The 23,556-nt window shown below is 41.2% G+C and overlaps 1 protein-coding gene across 4 annotated transcripts in view; it reads left to right on the plus strand.

Annotated features, from left to right (window-relative positions):
* The first annotated feature begins 1,794 nt into the window (after window positions 1-1,794).
* Window positions 1,795-23,556, plus strand: part of LOC137625822 (phosphatidylinositol N-acetylglucosaminyltransferase subunit Q-like) — a 60,147-nt gene continuing 38,385 nt past the window's right edge. Inside the window, exons 1-4 of one of the 4 annotated variants that reach the window (XM_068356698.1) lie at window positions 1,795-1,936; window positions 3,605-3,732; window positions 13,623-14,302; window positions 23,142-23,277. In XM_068356698.1, coding sequence (XP_068212799.1) covers window positions 3,642-3,732; window positions 13,623-14,302; window positions 23,142-23,277 — 907 coding nt within the window. In that variant the 5' untranslated portion in view covers window positions 1,795-1,936; window positions 3,605-3,641. Of the gene's footprint in view, window positions 2,069-3,604; window positions 3,733-13,622; window positions 14,303-23,141; window positions 23,278-23,556 lie in introns of all 4 variants that reach the window. The other 3 variants (XM_068356700.1, XM_068356699.1, XM_068356701.1) reach the window with 3 other exon arrangements.

Below are 23,556 nucleotides of genomic sequence, written 5' to 3' on the forward strand. Positions count from 1 at the left end.
ATGAATGAACATATAAATAATATGGTAAGAAATTGTAACTATCATATTAGAAACATAGCATTTATTAGTAAATACTTAGATGAAAAATCTGTGGCCATACTCATTAATCACCACATATTTTCAAGAATTAGTTACTGGAACTCACTGTTCTATGGCTTACCAAATTATCAGCTGAAGAAAATTCAGAATACAAAACAGAGCCGCTAGATTAATAAAAAGGACTACACAATAGGGAAAGAATTACCCCTGCACTAATTAGATTACACTGGCTACCGGTAAAAGCGAGAATTGAATACAAGCTACTCTTACTAACGTTTAAGATACTGAACCAAAATATCTAAAAGAATGCCTGAACAAACTAGAAATAGAAACAAATGTTAACATAAAACACATGAGTGACAAACATAAGCTATCTGAACCAAGAACAAATAGTAAATTTGGTGAAAGGGCTTTTAGCTACTGTGCGCCTAGACATTATAATAAACTGCCAACTGAAATGAAGGACCTAAAGGGAGCAATTGGATTCAAGAAGAAACTAAAGACATTATTTTTCACAAGATCATATGATTTGGAAGATGCTACAATCAAAGAATTGTATAAGTTATAATGAAAATGTTTCGTTAGATGATTAATATGGACCCGCCCGAGAAGTAGTTCACTCGACTTCAGTGGAGGGTTGGATTTAAACCCAAAACAAGTAAACAAGTAAGTAAGATATTAAAACAAGACAACATACTATCGTGAAAGAAAACGGACATGAATTGGTGAAAGAAAACGGATATGATTTGGTACCGGTGGATATCTATCTCAATACGTTTGCGAAACAAAATACGGGCTGGGCAAAAAATAGCTTCAAGTTAAGAATTTACATACACAGAGCCTCCTTAATCCATTAAAGGTAGATAGTAATAAATGCAGATCGGGCTAACAATATGCGAAGATATGCAAAAAATCTTTACTGTAGATGGAAAAGTAGAAAAATCATTTATGGGGATAGACAAGATTACTTTTAACCTGCAATGGAGGGAGAAGTTTGACTATATATATATATATATATATATATATATATATATATATATATATATATATATATATATATATATATATATATATATATATATATATATATATATATATATATATATATATATATATATATATATATATATATATATATATATATATATATATATATATATATATATATATATATATATATATATATATATATATATATATATATATATATATATATATATATATATATATATATATATATATATATATATATATATATATATATATATATATATATATATATATATATATATATATATATATATATATATATATATATATATATATATATATATATATATATATATATATATATATATATATATATATATATATATATATATATATATATATATATATATATATATATATATATATATATATATATATATATATATATATATATATATATATATATATATATATATATATATATATATATATATATATATATATATATATATATATATATATATATATATATATATATATATATATATATATATATATATATATATATATATATATATATATATATATATATATATATATATATATATATATATATATATATATATATATATATATATATATATATATATATATATATATATATATACACATAATACAAAAGGGAAGAAGAAACTCAAAAACTTGAGATAACATAATAACAGGAGTTAAACCAAAATTGGAGAAAAATAAGCAAAGGGTAGCCGTTACAAAGTTAACGACCCAAAACACTACTAAAATAAACTGGCCTGGACTGTAGATCATAGTATTTTTACATTTATGATAAATATTTTTGTGAATATTATTAGTTGTACACTGCAGATGCTGTTTAATTCAACCATTCCATATTGTAAGTTACAATTACGTTAATTGTACGTAAGCATTGTTGGAAGTTGAGTGTGCCACAGTCTTGGAGGACAGTAGCCTAACCCCACCCTTTATCCTTATGACTAATTATGCTACAACACTTGAACCGTTCTTTGTAAGTGAAAGATAATGGATTATCCTAATCCAAATGATTAAATTCCCTCAAATGAGATAGCATCGATATAGGCTACAGTAGTTAAGGATAATTCTTGCTGTAGCCTATAGCTGGGTACAGTACTTTTCAATTATGCTAATGTAGACAATTTTTTTCTGATAACTAATTATAGTCTAATTTAGCTTTAAAGATTTGAAAAAGCCGGGGATATAGATTAGCAACTGGACTATTATATCATAATCTTGGGAAAACACAGCTACCTGTATGTTAATGACGGCTGACTAAGAATACAGCATTATAAGGGGCGTCACAAGGGGACGTTAGATAAGTGGGTAAGGACATGGCTTGTAGGTCAGGGGATTAAATTTTAACTTGGATGGTTTCCATATTTATACTTGCTCAAGGAACTGGCCGCTGATATACAAAGGCTCCAAATACAGCTTGGAGTGGGGTAAAATTAAAACTTACGATTAATTTTAACAGTGTTGGTGATATACATTAAACACACAGAAGGGCAAAATATTAATGAATAAAGATAATTGAAAAGAAGAATAAATTACCAATTAATCAATGATTCATTGTCTAGCCTTTGAGCTGTTACTACATGCCTAAGCATACCTATTGTACCATCTCCTAACTAATACTTTTCAAGTTAACCTCATTTAGGTCCCCATTTTTAACGAGTCTGCCTTATGTACATAATTAACAAAACCTGTAGATGTTATTATTTCTCTATTGCCATAACATGATTATATCTTGTCTTGAAAATAATTGATTATGATTACCTGCCATTAAATGACTACCTTAGTAATAATTCAAAGATCACTCCAACTCTGTTGAGGACATATCCTTATTTTAAAGGACTCGGTTGTGTATAGCTCGGAAAAAATACAAATTACTTTTAAACTTGTTAAATTTAATGGTTTTATTAACTGTAAATGGTGAAGTATCTAGTACAGTTAAGGTATTCTAATATTCGAACTAAAGTAGACAAATAACCCTTTTACCCCCAAAGGACGTACTGGTACATTTCACAAAAGCCATCCTTTTACCCCCATGGACGTACCGGTACGTCCTTGCAAAAAAAAAGCTATAAAAATTAGTTTTTCATATTTTTTGATAATTTTTTGAGAAAATTCAGGCATTTTCCAAGAGAATGAGACCAACCTGACCTCTCTATGACAAAAATTAAGTCTGTTAGAGCAATTTTAAAAAAAATATACTGCAAAATGTGCTGGGAAAAAAATAACCCCCTGGGGGTTAAGGGTTGGAAATTTCCAAATACCCTGGAGGTAAAAGGGTTAACTGTGTTGCAGTTTATAAAGAAGATTGTTACTGATTTGTACTATACAAAATATGAATATTTATTCTAGTATCAAATATAATGGTACTGTACTAATTAATTTCCTGTCAAATAATGAAACAGTTCAATATTCACAGGACTGAAAAAGAAATTTAAAGGATTAAAATATCATAATCATAAATAAATGCTTTCTTATTTTACCAGGTATCTCTTTGTAATAATTCTTTTCTAAGATTTCAGATATGATTTTGGTGTCTACATGAGATCAAAATGACAGGCTTCACTGCAACAATTTTTGTGCCAAAACAACTTGGAACACGTGGACCTGGACCAGTTCACGGACAATTTACCAGATCTTCAGGTACGATGAATTTATTTGGTGCCTACATGAATACAAACCATTGTTCATTAACAAGAGAATGGCATCAGCAATGTTGGAACAGCCATTAAAATCTGTATTTTTTGTAGAGGTTTGACTGTTCGCAGTCATCCCCTTGTGATGAGTGCAAGTCATGGCCAATTTAGCAGTGGGTGGAATTTGCTAAGAAGAAAAAGTAGGAAGCTTAGAAAGACATTTGGAATCAGCGTTGACTATGCCATAACTGATACTGAAGAAACTTTCAAGCTCCTTTACTGTCAGTGTTTTTCGACCTGCTGTGTCTCCCTCGTGTTCTTTTAGGGCCGGGTCCTCTGAAGGAATTCGTGGAGGGGAGATCAACTCGCCCTCGTGGCAATCCTTGGGGAAAGAGAAATAATAATTTTCCCATAGTGAAGGTAATATTCCTCTGCCTTTACCTTAAAGGTCTCGTCTGGTTTTACAAACCGATGACAATGATGAGGACTTGGACATTAGGAAGTTGTGGCCTTCTTAGGGCATTGCTAGTACTTAGTTGGCAGGAAAGTTTTTGAAAGTGTTAGCTGCCACCAAGACTTTTAAAGCATCCCTTGGTGTTGTGGTGGTCATGCCTCCTGCTGAAGAGGCCCCTGTGGCCTCTTCATTCGTGGAAACATCATTGTTGATCCCCCAAGACCTCAACTCCGAAGAAAACTGGCAAGAAGCAGCTTGTGCACTCTTCCTCTTCTTTTACTTCTACTTTCTCCTCCTCTGGCTTGTCTGTAACAGCTGTTCCAGCTTTGCTGGAGTCATATTCTTATTAAAAAACTCCAGATTTTATAGTTGGGAAATATGCAAATTTCTTTAAAATTTTGTTTAGAGGACTATTGGAATATTTCCCCAAGTGATGAACAGGAAAAAAAGAACAGGACAAATTGTCTTGGTTCATACTAGGACAATCAAATGAAGTAAAAAAATATTTAGGAGGCAGAGTGTCTTGTAATTATATATACAGTATGCAAAATTTCTCTGGGAATTTAGTCTGCAATTTCCTTAGTCATTTGCTAGTGGCAGTGGCATAAAGCTTAATACTGTACATATAGTTGCTTATGGTAAAATTTTGCATCACAGTAATTAAGGGAGGGCTATTGTTACATCTTAGTTGCTTGATGAGCACACAGAAACCTCCCCCATTCTGATTAGTTGCCTTCCACCTTGTATATGCTTACAGTTGTCTGTCAGGTAACATCTTAATCATAAGACGAGGCATCCTTGTAAGGCAAAGGATATCTTTACTTGGCTATGGAATCTATGCAATTGCCTTCTTTACTACTGTACTTGCATTCATAAATTTTAAACATTTCTTAAATTAGAAAGCAGACACATCAGATCTTATCTCCCATTTACATTAGGTATTAAAACCACAACATTTTGAAATCCCACTATACTAACCTGACTTACTTACATGACCCAGTCTTGCGTGCAAGAAAAACTACAGCAGTGGGGGAAGGTTTAGGAACATCTGGGAACTAGAACCAGACTCCAATCTAATAGTGCTTTCGCTATCTTTATATTTATTATCCGTATATTTACCCCTAACTGCAGCTAAACATAAATATTCAATTATTTCATCTTCATGCAAACTACCACATTCAGTACGAGACAAATTTAAGCACACACTGCTGCATCATTGAACACATTTCATATAGGGCTCAACTTCCCAGAAGTAAGTCTATTTATCTTACAAACCTCACAAAAACTGGCTCTAAGAAACTTAGTGGACACATGAATAATTCCGGTCACTAAGGAAGTGAGTGCTAAGCTCAAAATCCCCACAACTGGAAAAAATGCAGCACCAACAAAAAGTGTATTTCTAATAAATGCGGCTCTACAAGAATGAAGTTTTGAAATGTTGGACAAGACAGGATGCATGAGCAATCATGCTGTATCCTTAAACTGGTTCTTCATATTTTTGGCAACTAAATCGAAAATGGAAATGCTTTGTATTTCTAAAGAGATTGTGAAATCTCTTGCTTATTTAAATGAATAGCACATGGATTTATAGTAGATTAATTTGGATACTGTAATGACCTTTTCTCAAAGTTCTTCTGTAGATCCTCTCCCAGGCCTTAAGTAAGAAACTGTTAAGATAGATATAACATTCTCCTTTTCCTGTTATGTACAGTAGTTCTCTTCTAAAAAGGAAGTGATGAAAATGTATCCTTCTACCATTAGCCTATGAAGCTTCCTATATCTACTGTGCAAAATGCAGAAAAGAAACAAACAAATTATCTGCTTGGAGGATCCTCAATAGCTTATATGATTCATTTATTAGACTTTTCAGAATTAGAGTCAATATCCACTTATTAAGTCTCCCAGCAACTTATAGATCCTATTTTAGGTTGATATATATGGTATCACTACAGTGAATGCACATTCCACAGAGGCTTCATTCTTGGGTAAGTAAGGTAACAAACAATCCTTTACATAAGCATATTACTTATTCAATTTAGAACCAGGGTGAATACCACCCAGAGGTATTATAATTGTAATAAAGTTGAAGATACAAATTACCTCTGATTGGTTGAAGTGTGTTGAGGCAAGTTTAACAGCCTCCATCCTGAACTACAATTCACTTGGAAGAAAGATATATTCTATATTATTTTTAGTACCTGTATTGAATACATATTTATGTTTAAAATTTTTACCTTTTATAGGAAAAAAACACATATTTAGTGGGTGAGAATTCTTCATAGCTCTTTATTAAAGTTCCTCCAAGATTAACCTTTTTGTTGAGCTAGACACTTGAGACAGAGGGACTCAACCTGGTGCTAGAGGTCTTGGCTACAACAGAGATTCCACTTTATTTCACTTGTTTTTCAAATTAGGTATTAATGCCTTCTTTTTTATATTAAGGTATAAATGAAACATTTATAGATCTAATATGTCACTACAAATGTCTTAATTTATTTGGTTATTATGGTAGGAACAAAGTAAGAAATCTATGTTTATGAAACACCATTATTAATGTACAGTAATTGCTCAATATTTTATTGAAATATGTTATTTTTATTAATAAAATAAATTTTTGAATATACTTACCCGATAATCATGTAGCTGTCAACTCCGTTGCCCGACAGAATTCTATGGAGGGATACGCCAGCTATCACAATACTAGAAGGGGGTGTATTTACCAGCGCCACCTGTGGCCAGGTACTCAAGTACTTCTTGTTGACACCTCCTCAATTATTCCTCGGTCCACTGGTTCTCTATGGGGAGGAAGGGAGGGTCGATTAAATCATGATTATCGGGTAAGTATATTCAAAAATTTATTTTATTAATAAAAATAACATTTTTCAATATTAAACTTACCCGATAATCATGTAGCTGATTCACACCCAGGGGGGTGGGTGAAAAACCAGTGTACAAGACTAAAGGATAGCTAAGTATCCCGTATTTCATATAATCAGTTATCCACAATAACAATGAAATAATAAGTACCTGGTAAGGAAGTCGACTTGAACCGTTACTCTGCCTTTAATAAGATCGTCTTCCTTACTGAGCGCAGCGTTCCTCTTGGGAGGCTGAATCAACTCAAAGGTGCTAAAGTATACAGGGCTGCAACCCATACTAAAGGACCTCATCACAACCTTTAACCTTGGCGCTTCTCAAGAAAGAATTGACCACCCGCCAAATCAACAAGGATGTGGAAGGCTTCTTGGCCGACCGTACAACCCATAAAAAGTATTCAAGAGAAAGGTTAAAAAGTTATGGGATTATGGGAATGTAGTGGCTGAGCCCTCGCCTACTACTGCATTCGTTGCTACGAATGGACCCAGGGTGTAGCAGTACTCGTAAAGAGACTGGACATCTTTGAGATAGAATGATGCGAACACTGACTTGCTTCTCCAATAGGTTGCATCCATAACACTCTGCAGAGAACGGTTCTGTTTGAAGGCCACTGAAGTAGCCACAGTTCTCACTTCATGTGTCCTTACCTTCAGCAAAGCAAGGTCTTCTTCCTTCAGATGAGAATTTGCTTCTCTAATCAGAAGCCTGATGTAGTAAGAAACTGAGTTCTTAGACATTGGAAGAGAAGGCTTCTTGATAGCACACCATAAGGCTTCTGATTGTCCTCGTAATGGTTTTGACCTTCTTAGATAGTACTTAAGAGCTCTAACTGGGCAAAGTACTCTCTCCAGTTCGTTCCCCACCATGTTGGACAGGCTTGGGATCTCGAACGACTTAGGCCAAGGACGGGAAGGAAGCTCGTTTTTAGCCAAAAAACCGAGCTGCAAGGAACATGTAGCCGTTTCAGATGTGAAACCTATGTTCCTGCTGAAGGCGTGGATCTCACTTACTCTTTTACCTGTTGCTAAGCACACGAGGAAAAGAGTTTTTAATGTGAGGTCCTTAAAAGAGGCTGATTGGAGCGGTTCAAATCCTGATGACATTAGGAACCTTAGGACCACGTCTAGATTCCAGCCTGGAGTGGACAACCGACGTTCCTTTGAGGTCTCAAAAGACCTAAGGAGGTCCTGTAGATCTTTGTTGGAGGAAAGATCCAAGCCTCTGTGGCGGAAAACCGCTGCCAACATACTTCTGTAACCCTTGATCGTAGGAGCTGATAGGGATCTTACGTTCCTTAGAGGTAACAGGAAGTCAGCAATCTGGGTTACAGTGGTACTTGTTGAGGAAAACTGCATTGGCCTTGCACCAGCTTCGGAAGACTTCCCATTAAGACTGATAGACTCTGAGAGTGGATGTCGTCCTTGCTCTGGCAATCGCTCTGGCTGCCTCCTTCGAAAAGCCTCTAGCTCTTGAGAGTCTTTCGATAGTCTGAAGGCAGTCAGACGAAGAGCGTGGAGGTTTGGGTGTACCTTCTTTACGTGAGGTTGACGCAGAAGGTCCACTCTAGGAGGAAGAGTCCTGGGAACGTCGACCAGCCATTGCAGTACCTCGGTGAACCATTCTCTCGCGGGCCAGAGGGGAGCAACCAACGTCAGCCGTGTCCCTTTGTGAGAGGCGAACTTCTGCAGTACCTTGTTGACAATCTTGAACGGCGGGAATGCATACAGGTTGAGATGGGACCAATCCAGCAGAAAGGCATCCACGCGAACTGCTGCTGGGTCTGGAATCGGAGAACAATACAAGAGGAGCCTCTTGGTCATCGAGGTAGCGAATAGATCTATGGTTGGCTGACCCCACAGGGCCCAAAGTCTGCTGCAAACATTCTTGTGAAGGGTCCACTCTGTGGGGAAGACCTGACCCTTCCGGCTGAGGCGATCTGCCATGACATTCATATCGCCCTGAATGAGCCTCGTTACCAGCGTGAGCTTTCGATCTTTTGACCAAATGAGGAGGTCCCTTGCGATCTCGAACAACTTCCTCGAATGAGTCCCTCCCTGCTTGGAGATGTAAGCCAAGGCTGTGGTGTAGTCGGAGTTCACCTCCACCACCTTGTTAAGCTGGAGGGACTTGAAGTTTATCAAGGCCAGATGAACTGCCAACAACTCCTTGCAATAGATGTGAAGTGTCCTTTGCTCCTGATTCCATGTTCCCGAGCATTCCTGTCCGTCCAGTGTCGCACCCCAGCCCGTGTCCGATGCGTCCGAGAAGAGACGGTGGTCGGGGGTCTGAACAGCCAATGGTAGACCTTCCTTGAGAAGAATGCTGTTCTTCCACCACGTTAGAGTAGACCTCATCTCTTCGGAAACAGGAACTGAGCCCGTCTCTAGCGTCATGACCTTTATCCAGTGAGCAGCTAGATGATACTGAAGGGGGCGGAGGTGGAGTCTCCCTAACTCGATGAACAGGGCCAGCGATGAAAGTGTCCCTGTTAGACTCATCCACTGCCTGACTAAGCATCGGTTCCTTCTCAGCATGCTCTGGAAGCATTCTAGGGCTTGGAAGATCCTTGGGGCCGACGGACAAGTCCGAAAAGCTCGACTCTGAAGATCCATACCCAAGGAGACAATGGTCTGGGATGGAACGAGCTGAGACTCCTCAAAATTGACCAGGAGGCCCAGTTCCTTGGTCAGATCCATAGTCCATTTGAAAATCTCCAGACAGCGACGACTTGTGGGAGCTCTTAAAAGCCAGTCGTCTGACGGAGCCGGACACAAGATCATGATACTGCTGCACAGTCTGTAAACTGTCAATCATGGGCAAGCGAGGAAGTACAGTGACAACCCGAATCTGTCTAGACTGTCTGGGTCGTACAGACAACTCCTTAACGGGTTGCTGAGGTTGCCGCACTGCGTCACAACAAGTCCCTTCTGTTGGTTGTTGAACGTCTTCCTCGTGACACATTGACTCCGTAAACAAAAAATCCTCTAACAAGGACTAAGCTTGGACTGCATGTCATGCAACACAGCTCAAGGTCTATGGGAGCAGGTGTGGTAACAGACGGGATTAGCGGCTGAAGTGGAACCATTACCTTCCCTGTAAGCATGTTATGCTTAAATAAAAGTCCATAAGAGGTTATGCAGCTAAAGGCTCCCTCCAAATGACAGAGTCCTCAAGGGAATATCAGAAGGAGGGAGAAAAGAACTTTCTCATCTACAGGGACCTTATCCTAGAAAAGCTAAGTTCTCTGAGTGAGGGTTCACTGGTGCAAAAGCAGCAGACTAGAAGGCAACGTTATGAAACTGCTTGACAGTCTAGTGAGTTGGCAACAACCCAAGATGTGTTGAGAAGCATGCGGTAAGGTATGCAGAGCATGATGTATGCAGAGTATGCTGTATGCAGAGCATGCTGTATGTAGAGCATGTTGTATGCAGAGCATGCTGAATGCAGAGCATGCTGTATGCAGAGCATGTTGTATGCAGAGCATGCTGAATGCAGAGCATGCTGAATGCTGAGCATGTAGTAAGCAGAGCCTGCTGTAAGCAGAGCCTGCTGTAAGGAAAGCAGAGCGTGTGCATGGCGTTTAACATTTCTCAGAAATTCCATGACCAGTGCTAGAGTGCTTTATGCATGCTTGCATGGGGTTTAAACCATGGTATGAAAATGGAGGTAAGGTATGCTGAACAGCAGAGTCAGAACGAGCTGGAACAACAATAGTTGTGGTTTCCTCTTCAAGACTCCGATGAGGGAACACCTGAGGCTCAGTCTGCAAAGGCTGAATAAAAGACAAGCAGAAGGAAGGCGCATGGGTGGAGGAGGCTGACTCCTAGCATGAGTGGTTGAACCCAAGGGTTGCGCTTGCTGAGCGGTTGGCGGAAGCGGAGTAGCAAGTTCCAGTTCCTGTGGTGTGAGCGGAGCGCGATGAGGAAGAGGCTGCGCAGAACAAGGTAAATGTCTCGCAAGCTGAGGCTCCTGAGGCGCAAGGCTAAGGTGTTGTGGTGCTTGCCTTGTGGAGGGTTGAGCTCGCTGCAGCAAGAGCTGAGGAGACTGACTCATGGACGGGAGAGGTTGTTGTACCTCAACCGAGTGTTGCATCACTGGTGGAGCAGCAAGTGGAGGCGGAGGAAGAGAGGTATAATCCTCCTGATCCCAATGTAAAGGTTGCCTTAAGGAAGGCGGAGGCTGAACACCACAGGGAACAGCAAACTCAGCACGTGGCTCAACATCGTACGCCTGGCAGGTGGAACTGCTGGCAGGTGGTACTGCGATCAGGCGGAGCGAGTGTAGGTGGAGGGAGTGTAGGCGGAGGCGGAGGAGCAACACTCTCAGCCCGACACTCACGCATCAAGTCCGAAAGCTGTGCTTGCATGGACTGTAGTAGAGTCCACAACATCGTACGCCTGGCAGATGGTACTGTGATCAGGCGGAGCGAGTGTAGGTGGAGGGAGTGTAGGCGGAGGCGGAGGAGCAACACTCTCAGCCCGACACTCACGCATCAAGTCCGAAAGCTGTGCTTGCATGGACTGTAGTAGAGTTCACAACATCGTACGCCTGGCAGGTGGTACTGTGATCAGGCGGAGCGATCATAGGCGGGGGGGAGTGTAGGCGGAGGCGGAGGCGCAACACTCTCAGCCCGACACTCACGCATCAAGACCGAAAGTTGTGACTGTATGGACTGCAGTAGAGTTAACTTGGGGTCGGCAGACACTAAGTTCTGCTGAGGTAAAGCCTTAACAGCAGAGATCTGTTGTGGCAGAACCTTACTCCTCTTAGGCGGAGTGTAATCAACTGATGACTGAGGAGAGTCAGAGCTAACCCAATGACTGCATTCGGGTTGTGAACTTTAACTTCGTACGTCTGGCATAGGCTGGACTTAACGTTTAAGAGGTCTTGAGACCTGAGACCAGCGTTACTCTGCCTTTATTTTCTCTCCTAATCTCTTCTGCAGACGAGCAAAATAAGGGCTCAATCGTCTGCGGGTGGGAGTGACGGTCTCGGTAAGACACGCCCACAACCACCGAGAATACTTCTGTGCGCCGATCAAGGCCTGCTGAACCCTTATGCCCTTCGACATTGCTTCTCCCCTGGGCTTGGGAGCTTGCAAGAGGTCCCGGACTGGGAGGACGACTGGCGCGCACAAAAGTACCCTCACGCACTAATCACTTATCACTTTGATTTCTGTTTGCACTTATTTCACTGAACTCGAAACTTTAAGTGGTTTGTACCTGAAATACGCAATTCTATCCTTTCTCAAAGTTAGTAATTGCGAAAACAGAATTACAATGTAACAGAAAAATCTAATGAAAGATAATTCAGTGGTTGGAAAGAGACTAAACACTAGATCACTCTAGAAACGTTTAGTTTCTTCCCCTAAAGAGACTAGGGAGAAGAGCAAAAACGATAACGACGTTACTCGTACGCCTGGCAGGTTTGAATGAAACGTTTATCCTCTTTCTCCCTCCGTCTCTATCTCTCTCTCTCTCTCTCTCTCTCTTGACTTAGAACCTGAGAGAAGAGCCCAATCATATATATCGTTAAAACATATTATTGTTAAAGGAAAAAAAAAAAAAAAAAAAAAAAAAAAAAAAAAAAAAAAAAAAAAAAAAAAAAAAACTGAAAAGTTCCTTTATTAGGATCAAAACCATTAAGTTAAGAAAGAATGAACAAAACGCTAGACACGGTTACTCTTACTGCAACGTGAAACCGTGAACATTCTTTCTCTATCGTAACGATAGAGTGCAAGTTGAACGTTCTGAACGTCAACAACTGCAGAGACAAAACAAAACGTTAGTTCAACTTTGAAAACAGTACGAGACTGTCAAAGAAAATCTTTCAAACTCTGTGGCGGAAATAGCATAATATGTTAACAGGTAAAACCAAAATGACGGGCTCAAAGTTTATTAACTTCGGTAAAAGACCGCCTACTATTAGGAAGGTCGAATATAAACAAATATAAAAATTAATTTTAATGAGTTTATAATAAAAGGAAGTTAATCGAAGAGGCCTATAAGAGGCGGAGAGATATAAAATAAATCTATAACTTTTGTTAAGCAAAATTAAGAAAGAGTCTATACTCTCTTAGACACCAACACTTCCGTCTAAGGGAAGGGTCGGCCATTGAAAAGTGAACGAGAGTTCATACTCTCTCGTCACCATAATTAATCAAATTAATTCCAAAAGCTAACTAAGCTAATATAGAAGTTTCCAGTAAAGCGACAGCCGAAATCAAAGAGAAATACTTCACCAAAGTCGTGAAAATACTCCAAGAACATAAGCGTATCCCAGAACGTCTTGCCGGAAGCACGACAGAGGAATAATTGAGGAGGTGTCAACAAGAAGTACTTGAGTACCTGGCCACAGGTGGCGCTGGTAAATACACCCCCTTCTAGTATTGTGATAGCTGGCGTATCCCTCCATAGAATTCTGTCGGGCAACGGAGTTGACAGCTACATGATTATCGGGTAAGTTTAATATTGAAAAATAGTAATTAATGCTCAAGTATACTTCTACAAATGTAGAAGGAAGAATGTACAGTGATGATTTTTATTTACTTATTTATTTTTTTGCAGGGTCACTTACAGATGCTGAGAGTTTGGTTATTGTTTTGTCACCTGGAGAGTCCCAACCCGGGCAAATTGTTGGTTTCATGGGGAGCAATTTAGAAACAAGTCAAAGTTCCTATCGAAACATTTGGTTAGAATTACTAAGTGGACCTAGTGTCAGCGTGAAACGACTAAGTTTATATGGGCATAGTGTCCCATTAGAGGATGTTACTGTTGTTTACTTCAATAGTGAAGAAATATGGGAATCAGAACTTGTTCTTCAAAAGTATTCCATGCAGGGAGATAAGCACTCAGAAAATGTAGTGCCTTATTTTGTGGAGTGTGTTGCAAAAGAAGAAAAAGTCTATGAAAGCAGGAATAAAAGAAATATTTCACATGCTGTGTTGTTCATAGAAGTTCTGATTTATACAATGACATTCATTCCAAATATTGTCATAAGAAATATTCATTCTGTTCTTCAAAACAAGGTGGATTACACGAGCAGTGCACTTCAACAGATAATTTTCAGGATTAGCCAATTAGAAAAAATAACCTCCTTGTTAAAAAACAGAAGGAGTACTATATTGAGTGGCCGTTTGATTACAATGATATTTTTAGATGTGTTCTGTGGAATAACTGTTGCATACTTTATCGGTCATCACGCCTCAGTAAATGATATGTATGACACTTTCTGCAGCTGGACAAAGGTAAGGAACTTAATTTTAACACAGTATTCTCAGTATGGAAAAAAAAGGCATATACAAATATATTAGAATTTTATAAAGTAGGCATGTATTTTTCTGGAGGAGAGATTTGAAAAAATAATTCAGTTTTCTTGATACAGTATATAGATATAGAAGTTACTTGAAAACTGTAGTTCTTCAAAGTTATGAGAGAATCAGACATTGCAATTAACCATCATTATTATTCATAGTTGGTTAGGTAAATTATTTATATGATAAAAATCTACTACAGAAAGGCATATCTTGCATGGATACTATGTATGGAGGAATTGGTAAAAGTTGTAGAAATTAATGAGCTTTCCATTAAACAGTACTGTGTATTGTACAAATCAGAGAAAAAACATTCAAAAAGAGACAAGATAAAAACAAAAATCTAGTGCAAGTGGAAGATGTAATGAGAAAAATATAGAATGTTATATACACTAAAGACACCTAAAGGGGAGAAATCAAATTGAAGCCTATTGGCACAGATTATTGTTTTAGAACGTTGAACTGGTAAACTTAAAAAGAAGGCTAAATTAAGTATAGAGAGTAGTTTAGTGATCACAAGCTAGATTAGTGTTCTAAAGATCATTGTGAAATGTGAACAGTAATGATCTGGGGATTATGATCAATTGAAAAAAGAAGAGTTCCACTAAGCAGAAGATAGAGTACCTGGGTATGTTATTAGATACAGCAGCAGCGTATTGGCAGGCTCAGAGAGGTGGCGCACCTATTCCTATAGTGTCCTCTGGGGCATTTTTCCTCATTGGAGAAACTTGTTCCTCACAGATGTCTCCACCAGTAATCGCTCCAGTGGTTTCTGAAACGTCACTGATCCGCAACCAATGCTGCTGAACAACGAAAAATTCACCAGAGGAGTTCCACTCTACTGTCTTCTTCCAAAGATGTGGCTGTTTACAGATTATTATTATTATTATTATTATTATTATTATTATTATTAGTATTATTATTATTATTATTATTTGCTAAGCTACAACCCTAGTTGGAAAAGCAGGATGCTATAAGCTCTGGGGCTCCAACAGGGAAAATAACCTAGTGAGGAAAGGAAACATGAAGAAATAAAATATTTTAAGAACAGTAACAGCATAAATATCTCCTATATAAAATATAAAAACTTTAACAAAACAAGAGGAGAAATAATATAGAACAGTGTGCCCGAGTGTACCATCAAGCAACAGAACTCTACACCCAAGACAGCGGAACACCATGGTACAGAGGCTATGGCACTACCCAAGACTAGAGAACATTGGTTTGATTTTGAAGTGTCCTTCTCCTATAAGAGCTGCTTACCATAGCTAAAAGAGTCTCTTCTACCCTTGTCAAGAGGAAAGTAGCCAATGAACAATTACAGTGCAGTAGTTAACCCCTTAAGCAAAGAAGAATTGTTTGGTAATCTCAGTGTTGTAAAATGTATGAGGACAGAGGAGAGTATATAAAGAATAGGCCAGACTATTCAGTGTATGTGTAGGCAAAGGGAAAATGAGCCATAACCAGAGAGAAGGATTCAGTGCACCACTGTCTGGCCAGTCAAAGGAGTGGTGATTCATGCACCTAAGCTGCCTGAGGGGTCCATCACAGATCCTTTGTGAGTTGGCAAAGCAGGTGCTTACCTGGAGAGTTAACAACACCGTACAGCTGATAGCACTGTTCATTTTCTTTTTATTTTTAAAGGCCACTCATGAATGGCAAAGGCAAGGGAGAGTGACACTGCCATATCAAGCAGGATAATGCCCTAGAGACTGACCACATATACTGTACATATGATCAGTGCCCAAGCCCCTCTCCACCCAAGCTAGGACAAAGGAGGGCCTGGCAGTGTCTGCTGATGACTAAGCAGAAAGATCTATAGGCTCTCCCAAACCCCCTTTCCTTAGCTCACAAGGATGGTGAGGTTGCTGCAGCGACCAAAGTAATTAATGAATTTGAGCGTTTGCCAGTCAGGGACATTACCACATCAGCTACCACAATCCGAGAAAAATTTTCTAGCAGACAAGCTCAGTCATTAGAGACAGGTTGTAAGCTTGCAGTAGTCCCTACATACTGATGTAGGGAAGGCTTCCTGCTTTTTTAAGATCACTGACAATAGACTTTTTTAAATATTTAACTTAGCCGGTGAATATATAGCTGCAACTCTGTTGCTCGACAGACAAAAAACTGTACAAAAAAAACTCGCCAGCGATCGCTATACAGGTTGCGGGTGTGCCCATCAGCGCCAACTGTCGGCCAGATACCAAGCTCCATGTAAACAAAGACTCAATTTTCTCTCTGTCGACGTGTCGACAAGACGTACTTTACTCGCTGTTGCTAACTGGAGTTTTTCACATCATCTTGGTGAAGTACTATATTCTGGTTTTGAGCTTTCGCTGTGCAGGGTTTTTCTTCAAATAAATCCTTGAACTCTTTTTTGTATCGGATTCATTGTTGATGACTTAGATCGTTTTTTTGAATTTTCCCTTGACCAATTCAAAATGGCTGACCTTTCACAAGTTCCCAAGTTTAGAAAATGCAATGCTAGGGACTGTTCTAGGCGTCTTCCGAAGGCTTCTCTCGACCCTCACACTGTTTGTTCCAATTGTCGGGGTAAAACCTGTCAATTGGAAGATCGGAGTGAGGAGTGCGTGGGCCTTTCGGAATTCGATTTTATCGAATTTGAAAAGTACACACGCAGGCTAGAGAGAGATAGAATTAGGAGAAGTTCTTCTAGGTCTATTGATGTTTCCTCTCCTCATGCCCCACAACCTATTCCTTCCCCTGTAGTGGTTGTTCCTAACCCCCCTCCTAGCACTCAGGAACCATCGATGGCTGACATGATGCGTGCCATCCATGCCCTGGGGGAGAGAGTTGAGTCCCTTGCAAGTGACCGCAATCAACTCATGGCAGATGTTAAGGAGCTTAAGTGCCAAAGTGCCGCGGGAAGTGATAAAGTGCCAAGTGAAAGTGAACAGTGTTGCGCTTGAGGGTTCGTCTGTTCGTGCCTGTCTTCCTCCTAGTCCGGGACCTCTTGCAAGCTCCCAAGTCCAGGGGAGAAGCAATGTCGCACGACGCATGGGTTCGAGAGGCTTTAATCAGCGAACAGACGTTCCCTCCATGGTATCAGGCATATCTCCCCAAGATCGCCCCTACCTACGTAAGACGAGAGATCCCGTTTATACCTCGTCGTCTGAAGGTGTTTCTCGTAAGAAACTTTGGACCAAGGTCTCACGACCTTTAAAGCGTAAATCGGTCCCTTCAGGACAAGTCCAACGTCCCGGTTGTAGCCACTGGGTCAGTTCGGACTCGTTGCCGTCATCTGATGACTGCTCACCGCCTAAGAGAGGCAAAGCGGTACCGCTTCAGTCACTAACACCGTCTGTCGCCGCACCTGCTCCCGTAGACCCTAAATGGGCTTTGCTGCAAGACATGCAGTCCAAGCTTACGTCTTTGATGCAGGACTTTCATGCGGAGAAGGTTGCTACCGTACCTTCTGGCCAACAACCTTCCAAGCGATCGGTTGTGCGTCCTGTTGACGCTGAGGTAACCTTCTCGCGTCTACCAGTTGAGGTGGTTCCTCCACCGATGCGATCCAGTGTGGGTTGCCAGCCGCACGTTGACGTTAAGCGACGCACGGAGGTGGTTGTTGACGTTCAGGACGTTCAACAACCATCAGAGGTGACTTGTTTTGACGCGGTGCGTCAACCTCCGCAACCCGGTGTGGTTTCCACTGCTCAACCCAGACGGTCTAGACAGTCTCGGGTGGACGCTGTGCGTCCTCGCGCTTCCATGGTTGTTGACAGTTCACAGACTGTGCAGCAGTTCCATGACGTTGCGTCCGGCTCCGTCACGCATGCACCAGTGCGACCGGACTCAGCGAACCAGACGTTGCCCACCCCGTTGCCGTTTCCTCATCAGTTTTCGGATGAGGAACTTTCTGATGAGGATGTTGCTGAACAACAAGACGATCAACAGTCAGAACTGGACGAGCCTAAGTCAACTCAACCATCTTTGGACTTTAGAAAAGTCTTGGCTGTATTCAAAGAGTTGTTTCCTGACCAGTTTATTTCTGTGGCTCCTCGTTCTCCGCCGTCAGAGTTTGTATTAGGCATGCCTTCTACCGCACCTGCCTTTACTAGACTCGTCCTCGCACGCCCGTCTAAGAGAGCTTTGCGGCTGATAGGAGACTGGTTAGAGTCCAAGAAGAGTTTAGGGAAGACAGCATTTGCCTTTCCCCCATCTAAACTCTCTTCTAGATCGAGCGTCTGGTATGCCACGGGAGAAGTTCTCGGCTTGGGAGTTCCTGCCTCTGCCCAGGGCGACTTCTCAAGTCTTGTAGACTCTCCCCGCCGCCTTGCCATGAGACGCTCGAAGATTTGTTGGTCACCATCGGACCTGGACCACCTTATGAAAGGGATCTTTAGGGCTTTTGAAGTCTTTAACTTTTTAGACTGGTGCTTAGGAGCCCTGAGCAGGAAAATTTCTTCGACAGATAAAGATATTTCTTTGCTCATTATGTCCTGCATGGACAAGGCCGTCCGTGATGGGTCCAATGAGCTAGCTGCCTCATTCACATCCGGAGTCCTGAAAAAGCGAGAGTCTCTCTGCTCGTTCCGGTCTGCTGGAGTTACACCATGCCAGAGATCTGAACTTCTCTTTGCTCCCCTTTCCAAGTGCCTGTTTCCAGAAGTCTTGGTAAAGGAAATTGCTGCTTCGTTAGTGCAGAAGGACACTCACGATCTAGTTGCGTCCTCAGCTCGCAAAGCTCCCCCTTTGCCTTCATCTTCCGCTAGACCGAGGATAGACACTCCAGCGTTTCGCTTTATTCCGCCCTTTCGTGGCAGAGCCTCTAGCAGAGGAGGTGCTCGTGCCGAAGGGAAGCGAGGGAAGAGGAAAGGATCCAAGTCCTCTAAGGGCAGAGTCTGACTGCCCGCAACTTCAGACAGCAGTGGGAGCCAGACTCAAGAACTTCTGGGAAGCCTGGGAGAGGAGAGGCGCAGATTCACAATCTGTGAAGTTACTCAGAGAGGGGTACAAAATCCCTTTTGTACGCAAACCCCCTCTAGCAACGTCTCCCATCGATCTCTCTCCCAGGTACAGAGAGGAAGAAAAGAGACAAGCCCTGAAACTGGAAGTGTCTCTTTTGCTAGAGAAGGGAGTGGTGGTCAAAGTCTCGGACCTTCAATCACCGGGATTCTACAACCGCCTCTTCCTAGTTTCAAAGAAGACAGGAGGGTGGAGACCGGTGCTAGACGTCAGTGCTCTGAATGTCTTTGTCACAAAGACGAAGTTCTCCATGGAGACCACAAAGTCAGTCTTAGCAGCGGTCAGAAGGGAAGACTGGATGGTCTCGCTAGACCTAAGGGACGCCTACTTCCACGTCCCCATTCACTCAGACTCCCAACCTTTTCTGAGATTCGTTTTCGAAAATGTGGTCTACCAGTTTCGGGCCCTGTGCTTTGGCCTAAGCACAGCTCCTCTCGTGTTTACGAGGCTGATGGGGAATGTGGCCAAATTCCTCCACTTATCGGACATCCGAGCCTCCCTTTATTTGGACGACTGGCTTCTCAGAGCCTCTTCCAGTCGTCGCTGTCTGAAGGATCTCAAGTGGACTCTAGATCTGACCAAGGAATTGGGACTCCTAGTCAATTTGGAAAAGTCGCAACTGGTCCCATCCCAAACTATTGTGTATTTAGGGATGGAGATTCACAGTCTGGCTTTTCGGGCTTTTCCGTCGGCCCCCAGAATAAGTCAAGCCCTGTTATTCATCCAGAACATGCTGAAGAAGGAACGCTGCTCAGTCAGGCTGTGGATGAGTCTAGTAGAGACGCTGTCATCCCTGGAACAATTTGTGTCACTAGGAAGACTACACCTCCGTCCTCTTCAATACCATCTAGCTTTTCACTGGAAAAAGGACAAGACGCTAGAAGCGGTCTCGATCCCGATTTCCGAAAAGATAAAGTCTTGTTTGACTTGGTGGAAGGACAATATCAACCTAAGAGAGGGTCTTCCCCTGGCTGTTCAGACTCTCAACCACGTTCTCTTCTCGGACGCATCGGACGTGGGCTGGGGCGCGACACTAGACGGTCGGGAATGCTCAGGACTGTGGAACTCGAGTCAGAGGAGCATGCATATCAACTGCAAGGAGCTGTTGGCAGTACATCTGGCCTTGAAAAGCTTCAAGTTTCTCCTTCGAGGCAAAGTGGTGGAAGTAAACTCAGACAACACCACGGCCTTGGCGTACATCTCCAAACAAGGAGGTACCCAATCACTGACGTTGTACGAGATCGCAAGGGACCTGCTCATCTGGTCAAAAGGTCAAGACATCTCCCTAGTAACGAGGTTCATCCAAGGCAACTTGAATGTCATAACAGATTGTCTCAGTCGGAAAGGGCAAGTAATTCCAACAGAATGGACCCTCCACAAGGATGTGTGCAAGAGACGTTGGGCCACTTGGGGCCAACCAACCATAGATCTCTTTGCAACCTCGCTGACCAAGAGGCTTCCAATCTATTGCTCCCCAGTCCCGGACCCAGCAGCAATACATATAGATGCCTTCCTCCTAGATTGGTCACATCTGGATCTCTACGCATTCCCACCGTTCAAGATTGTCAACAAGGTACTGCAGAAGTTCGCCTCTCACGAAGGGACAAGGTTGACGTTAGTTGCTCCCCTCTGGCCCGCGAGAGAATGGTTCACCGAGGTACTTCGATGGCTAGTAGACGTTCCCAGAAGTCTTCCTCTAAGGGTGGACCTTCTACGTCAGCCTCACGTAAAGAAGGTACACCAAATCCTCCTCGCTCTTCGTCTGACTGCCTTCAGACTATCGAAAGACTCTCGAGAGCTAGAGGCTTTTCGAAGGAGGCAGCCAGTGCGATTGCTAGAGCAAGGAGAGCGTCCACCATTAGAGTCTACCAGTCGAAGTGGGAAGTCTTCCGAGACTGGTGCAAGTCAGTTTCTGTATCCTCGACCAGTACCTCTGTAGCTCAAATAGCTGATTTTCTCTTATTAATGAGAAAAGGACGATCCCTTTCAGCTCCCACTATCAAGGGCTACAGAAGCATGTTGGCATCGGTCTTCCGGCATAGAGGCTTAGATCTTTCCAACAATAAAAATCTTCAAGACCTCCTTAAGTCTTTTGAGACCACCAAGGAGCGTCGTTTGGCTACCCCTGGATGGAATTTAGACGTGGTGCTAAGATTCTTCATGTCAGACAGGTTTGAGCCGTTACAATCAGTCTCCCTGAAAGATCTCACTCTAAAGACTCTTTTCCTGGTATGCTTAGCCTCGGCTAAAAGAGTCAGTGAGATTCATGCCTTCAGCAAGAACATCGGATTTTCGTCAGAAAAAGCCACCTGTTCGCTGCAACTTGGTTTTCTAGCCAAAAATGAGCTGCCTTCTCGGCCTTGGCCTAAATCTTTCGATATTCCCAGCTTATCGGAGATCGTAGGCAATGAACTAGAAAGAGTCTTATGCCCTGTTAGAGCTCTTAAGTTCTATTTAAAGCGTACCAAACCTTTACGAGGCCAATCTGAAGCTTTATGGTGTTCAGTTAAGAAACCATCTTTGCCTATGTCAAAGAATGCTTTATCATACTTTATCAGATTGTTAATACGAGAAGCTCATTCACATCTGAGTGAGGAAGACCGAGCTTTGCTTAAGGTGAAGATGCACGAAGTTAGAGCTGTAGCAACTTCCGTGGCCTTTAAGCAAAATAGATCTCTGCGAAGTATAATGGACGCAACCTATTGGAGAAGCAAGTCAGTGTTCGCGTCTTTTTATCTAAAGGATGTCCAGTCTCTTTACGAGAACTGCTACACACTGGGACCATTCGTAGCAGCGAGTGCAGTAGTGGGTGAGGGCTCAACCACTACAATTCCCTAATTCCATATCCTTTTAATCTGTCGCTTGAAATGTTTTTAATGTTGTTTTTATGGGTTGTCTGGAAGGCTAAGAAGCCTTTCGCATCCTGGTTGATTTGGCGGGTGGTCAAAGTCATTTCTTGAGAGCGCCCAGATTAGGGGTTTGATGAGGTCCTGTTGTATGGGTTGCAGCCCTTGATACTTCAGCTCCTAGGGGTCTATCAGCATCCTAAGAGGATCGCGAGGCTCCGTAAGGAAGACGTACTTATAAGGCAGAGTAATCGTTCAAGTCGACTTCCTTACCAGGTACCTATTTATTTTGTTTTTGTTATTTTGATAACTTCTAAAATGAAATAAAAACTCTTAGCTCATAAAATGTAAACATATTTTACTGGTCTCTACCCACCATCCTGGGTGTGAATCAGCTATATATTCACCGGCTAAGTTAAGTATTTAAAAATGATATTTTAATTATAAAATAAATTTTTGAATATACTTACCCGGTGAATATATAAATTAAATGACCCTCCCTTCCTCCCCAATAGAGACGCAGTGGGACGAGGAGAAAATTGAGTCTTTGTTTACATGGAGCTTGGTATCTGGCCGACAGTTGGCGCTGATGGGCACACCCGCAACCTGTATAGCGATCGCTGGCGAGTTTTTTTTGTACAGTTTTTTGTCTGTCGAGCAACAGAGTTGCAGCTATATATTCACCGGGTAAGTATATTCAAAAATTTATTTTATAATTAAAATATCATATTTTCCACAAGGTTGAACAAGAAACTTGGATAATTCCACTGTGTAAACACAGTATTCCAGTTTATTATTGTTTTTTGCATAGCATGTGATTTATTTTGTAAGGGAATTGACATATTATTTACCTTAGTGTGATATTTTTATCTCATCAACTATTCAAGTCATTACTTTTAATGCAAGTAATAGTGAATAATTTTTCTCCCACTCAACAGGTTTTATCGTCTTGTGTCCAAGATCTCTTGGAATGGCTGAGTGGAGCTCCGGCAGGTCTTAAGTTGAATCAACCCCTCACACAAGCACTGTCTGCTTTTTTCTCTTACCATGTACACCTTTGGAGAGTGTATTTAGGTAGGTAACTTTTAAGAAATAAAGAAGTACATTACTCCACTTTATCTCATTTTATATTCTGTCATTGCCATATTCTGCTGTATATATTCTCGTTTCCTTTATAGTATTATTTTCTTTTACTCCTATGTGATTAGATCTGGATGGAGAGAAAGGAGCATAAAGTCTTAACACTCAGGTTGGGTGGAGAAACAATGCCATTTAACTAGTAGAAATTATGAAAGCATGGAAAGCCCCCTGTCTCGCCAAACAAAGCATTCACTACCTGACACTATTTCAACT

Source organism: Palaemon carinicauda, chromosome 33, assembly GCF_036898095.1.
Source record: "Palaemon carinicauda isolate YSFRI2023 chromosome 33, ASM3689809v2, whole genome shotgun sequence".
Taxonomy (NCBI): domain Eukaryota; kingdom Metazoa; phylum Arthropoda; class Malacostraca; order Decapoda; family Palaemonidae; genus Palaemon; species Palaemon carinicauda.